At 48.3% G+C, this 5,079-nt stretch overlaps 1 protein-coding gene across 1 annotated transcript; it reads right to left on the bottom strand.

The window, feature by feature from the left end:
• Positions 1 to 4,323: 4,323 nt before the first annotated feature.
• Positions 4,324 to 4,908, bottom strand: PHALS_02921 (uncharacterized protein; the record flags this gene model as incomplete). The annotated part of the gene is made up of 1 exon (XM_024717386.1): positions 4,324 to 4,908. The coding sequence occupies one exon, from the start codon at positions 4,906 to 4,908 to the stop codon at positions 4,324 to 4,326; it is 585 nt and encodes a 194-aa protein (XP_024582890.1).
• Positions 4,909 to 5,079: the final 171 nt, after the last annotated feature.

Genomic DNA, 5,079 nt, shown 5'->3' with positions numbered 1-5,079 from the left:
GCGTAATTTACGCTGTACTTGTGCAAGTAGTTGGCGAGGCCAAGCCACTTACGAACTTCTTCTGGTCCTTTGGAACCGGCCAATCTACAATGGCCTTGACCCTAACGGGATCCGCTCGAAGGCCACTTTTTTCAATGAAGCACCCTAAAAAAGGAATCTCTTCTGCACCGAAGAGGCACTTGTCTGCATTGGTGTACAGTATGTTCGTGCGCATACACTCGAACACCACTCTCAAATGAGCGATGTGGTTCTCCACATCTGTTCTCTCGTGCCCAGCACGACTGTGGTCGAAGATGTTGTCGACCTATGAAGCCTGAACAACTGCGTCACAAGATGGTGAAAGCTGGTGTTTGACAGCCCCTGGGGGATTATCAGCTACTCCCAGAGCATTCCGCTCCGAGTACTCACCGTTGTCAGCGGAATTTCACTCGCTCTCAAGAGCAATTGGTAATACCCATCGACCAAGTCGAGCGCGCTGTGCTATGTACAGCCAACCATATTACTCTAGAGAACATTCTTTAAAGGAAATGGCATTTGTGCCGGAAAATGGTGGCAGTGTTTAGCTTATTATAAGCTTGAACGATACGCCACTAGCCGTTCGGCTTCCGGACACAAAACGTGGGTCTCGAATGGGAGACCTACTCTCACGCACCATTCCGCGTCGTGCTTCGCACGAAAGAAGGAACCAATGAGGTCACACTGCTCTTTGGGCAGGGCTCATTGGCGTGTTACTCAGTATTTGGTTCCCGGCACCGGGTCGACCTCATGACGCCTACCACGGTCCAGAGGTAGGACCGCAAGTATCTTTGGAGCCGACGCTTTGAAATTCTTTTACCAAAGAATAGTACGGATCCAAGGGATCCTTCAGGATCAACGATCCACTTTGTGCGCTCAGCACCCTCTTAGTGTCCTTCAAGGGGAGCTTCATCCAGGAGCGACGACGAGTTAATCTCGTCGTTCGGTCGTATAACGACCACCTCGGCTAAATTGTCTGTGCTCAAGGCACTGCCGAACTCTCCGACGGACATCTTATCCAGCTCAAGAAGAACATCCACCGCAAAACTAGCCTAAAGGGTGACGTCGCCGTCTTCCTCTCATGTCATACCGTTGACGAGGGTGTATAGTTGCGCGCAATCGTTGACGGTAGACGCAACCTGGTTCATGGACGACGCCTGGCGTCTTGCAGCTAGTATACGGCGTGAAGCCCTGATATTATTAACAACATCCGACGAAGAGATGTTAGCTCCGCAGTTTCGTCCAGTAGATAACATGCCAGTCCACGCACATCTGAAGGACCTTACCCAAGATGTCCCGGACGTCGTCCGACCATGCCACTCGTGAAATGCAAAGCCTGCTCTGACGTAAGTAGTGCTCAGTGGATTACGTGCCACTCCACGCGCATCACTGGTGTTTCACCTATGATTCCTTGGACCTCGTCTGATCATGCCACTCGTGGCATGCAGCGACTGCTTTGAAACGTGAGCAGTGCTCAGTGGTTACGTTCCACTCCACATGCGGCCTCCCCCTCGATGTCTCGGCCCTTGGCCCTTGGCCGACCATGCCATGCATGCCATGTATGGCATGCAGCGACTGCTCCGGTACTTGAGCAGCGCTCAGTTGGTTAAGTGCCACAGCCCGCGAGCCATGCTTGAGACTTCTGTGCGATACATCTTTGGTGTGCGCCAATCCAGCACGTTGTCCGTCTCGGTCTAGTGCCCGCGCCAATAGCGTTTTTGCCTCCTAGAAGAGGTGGGTTCATGGCTCATCAAAGCCCCACCGGGAGACGCGCGCGTAGCGCCCAAGGTCTTCGACCTCTTGTCGATTCATGGCTCATGGTCTTCCAACCATGCCATACCAAGGAAAATGTCATATGTTGGATTCATATTTAAACCTATACAACGTCCCACGTCAAGAAACATGACCCTAAGGTCCAACGGGACCTTCAGCACCGTGACACGTGTCCCCGTCGGTAAGCGAACAGTGACGATGCCACTCAATCACGCTTTCAGCGCGTCAGCATACATCTGACTTCCTTCCATTGTGGAGTGTCGAGCATGATCGCCTGACGTCTTGGAGTCAATCAGGATTTTTTATGGCATCTTAAAGCCCTTCACGGCCGCCTGCACGACCAGCAAGCCCGGCTTGCATATACGTTCCATGCTAAAGAGCAAGGAGCTCTTCGGGGCTGGGCCCTTCTGATCTTTGCCTCCATGAGGTTCAACAGAACTTAGTTCTTTCCAGGAGACCACTGGCGCCTACTGGGTGTTGTCGTTTTCCCGTGACGAACCAGAAGTTTAGTAAGAAGGGGGACGTCGGTTTGAAAAAACTTGACACGCCTTGCGCAGGTGGCAACCAATCCGATAATGACGGGTGTCTCCACCGACAAAACACCGTCGGGTGTTCGAACGCTGATCGGCAGCTCAGAGCTCTGCCTCCTTGTCCTCAACATAGCTCAGAGCCATCGGCTCAGGCCCGCTAGACAAGCTTTGAGGGTGTGCATTCCAACCAGGTCATGCCGTCTAAAAGATATTTTGGCATTCAATGCCACATTTACTGCTTCTTCAAGAGAAGACGACTGTACGCGAAAGATGTTCATTCTGGCCACGCCAGAGCGGAGGCCTTCTAAAAAGACGGTCACTGTGACGGCCTCGGGGAGAGATCACCGCAATGAGAGTAAGTAACCCTTAGACAAAGTTCACCGGTTCCTTCTTGCTCTGACGGGCGGGAATGAAACGCGATCGCAAGTGATATGCTTGGTTCGGCGGTGAGAACACTTGTGAAAGCTGCAGCTTCTGCCGCCGCTTCGACCAAAGTGCCGCACGTCAGTGCCCGTTCTCGCGCTCGACCCCCGAGCTTGGAAAGATAGCTAGCGCCACGCACTGTTGCTCGTTCTGGAGCATGGCGGACGCCACGTTCATCTCGACTTCCCTCACCCAGAGCAGGAGATTCCGTCCATCTTTGTCCTGGACGGGCTCAACTTTCACCATGAGCGGCTTGGGTCGAGGGAAGTCATCCGTTGCTGGCGGTGGCGTCATGGACATGGTTGATGCCGACACACTTCCTGCTGCAGGTGCTCAAACAGAGCATTTTGATAGCGTGTAAACGCCTCTAGGCGCGCGCCTATCGCTTCAGTTTCTTGCGAAGCGAGATGTTGCACGCCCTCTGGGCCAAGCAAAAACATCAGCTATATAAAGCCCATCCTGTATGCTCTGGAGCAGAAACGGGAACTTTTCCATCCTCATGTAGGGTCAGAAGTAACGACTCAGGTGTAGATTGACTACAAGCTACCAAGTGTAGCGGGGCTGCCGTAGCTCTTTCGCTTAGAGAAAGCTTAGTTAAGGTCGGCGACCTTCGTTCTATAATACGAGTGCAGCGGATTGCAATTCGCTTACTCCAAAAGTAACAACAACCTTAACCCAAGGGTAATAAGCTGTTCCGTTAAAAATGTTAACGGTATTTTTATTTGCGGGAAGCCGCCTATATTAAATCTACAGGTTTTCCTATCGAAACAGTGAAACCTATTTGAATGTATTAATACTGCTATTCCAGTCACGTACTGACATGTTGCTTAAGTGTAGCCACACCATTGTGCGGTCACGCCATCTTGTGAGAACCGCCATTTTGTATGACGAACACCATCTCGTGTGATCCACACCATCTTGTGTGACCCCGTTACAATTACAATCGTAACCATTCAAGCGTTAAAGGACATCACTTAATATCTTGACTATCGGATGTTCACCAGCTTACACACTACGACAGAGTTATATGGAAAGTGTAAGTACTACGAAAACCGTAGCCTGTATGTTCACATTGACTTTTATATTAAGAAAGCAACTAGCTTAGGAATGTCCGGAAGAGCTCGTGAATCTCATTTTCCTAGATGTAGCCGTGACTCAATGAGCCCGCGTGGAAAAATACAAAGAGGTGGGTTTGTACTCTGTACTCAGGAATGGAACTGAGAACTTAACTAAATACTTCTTCTAGAAAGAATATATAAATATCATTAAGTTTAAGATATTTTTTACGGTACTATAATAAAACTATATGTACTACTTTGTTGTTCACATATCTCCACATGATCTACGTATTTGTATCAATCACCGGTAGATACTGACTGTGCGTGGCGTGGTATGAAACTCTGTTATAGTAAATGGACGATAACTACGTGATTTTCGACAAGTGCGGGTTTTGATTAAGAAGAAACAAACTTGTAGTTTTGCACAAGAGTTTCCAATCTTCCGTGCCATGAAAATGAGGCATGCAAACTGTCTATTTGTCAGAAATCCCACGAAATTGATTGCCATCAGCAGTATGATTTTCTCAGGATGCCTTGAACAACATTTTATACTTCTGTTTTGTTTCTGTCATAGCCCTGATCAGCGGATGGAGAATTTGTACTCTGTTCACAGCCTTAGCCTTGAGAACGACAGTGTTGATGAAATGATTGATTGGAACAATGGTACTCAAAATGGTAGCAATATTCCAACCAAGAGGCTGGACATCGAGCGTGGAGACATAATCTACCCATGCGCTTATTAGAAGTTGGTCTTCTTTGGCTCTATAATATATCATTAACTCGCAGACTTGGTGATTCCACGGCGACCTTGTTTTGACACTAGTTGCTTGCTTTAAACGTTCAATCAATGTTGTTGTGTCTGTCTGCGCAGATTCCTTCAGAATTATTAGCGCGGTTAGGTCATCCGTGTTTTCAGAGTTGCTATATTTGAGAAGAACCGAGTATGAGACCCAATCTTTAAAGTCCTGGTTTTCCAAAATATTTGGTCTCTCGACATCAAGCCACGAGAGCTTAAGCACATAATCTATTGGTATCTGCGCTTTCATACAAAACGCATGCTCCTTTTTTATTTGCCCAGCAACTTTTTCCCACCTTGGATCTTTTGCCATCTCTGAAAATGCTATTTTCCAATCTAATTTTGGAGCGAAATTCTTCACAATTTCAAACATTGATTCTGCATCGTTTTTGTATTCCTGATTGAATGCTACCACGTATTCCACCCACGTTAAAAGCTCAGGCTGGAAATCAACGAGCAAGTTGAGTTCTTGCAATTTAAAGCA

This window comes from Plasmopara halstedii (genome assembly GCF_900000015.1).
Source record: "Plasmopara halstedii genome assembly, contig: Scaffold_2061, whole genome shotgun sequence".
NCBI classification, from domain to species: Eukaryota; Oomycota; class Peronosporomycetes; order Peronosporales; family Peronosporaceae; genus Plasmopara; species Plasmopara halstedii.
This window is presented reverse-complemented; position numbering and strand designations above follow the sequence as displayed.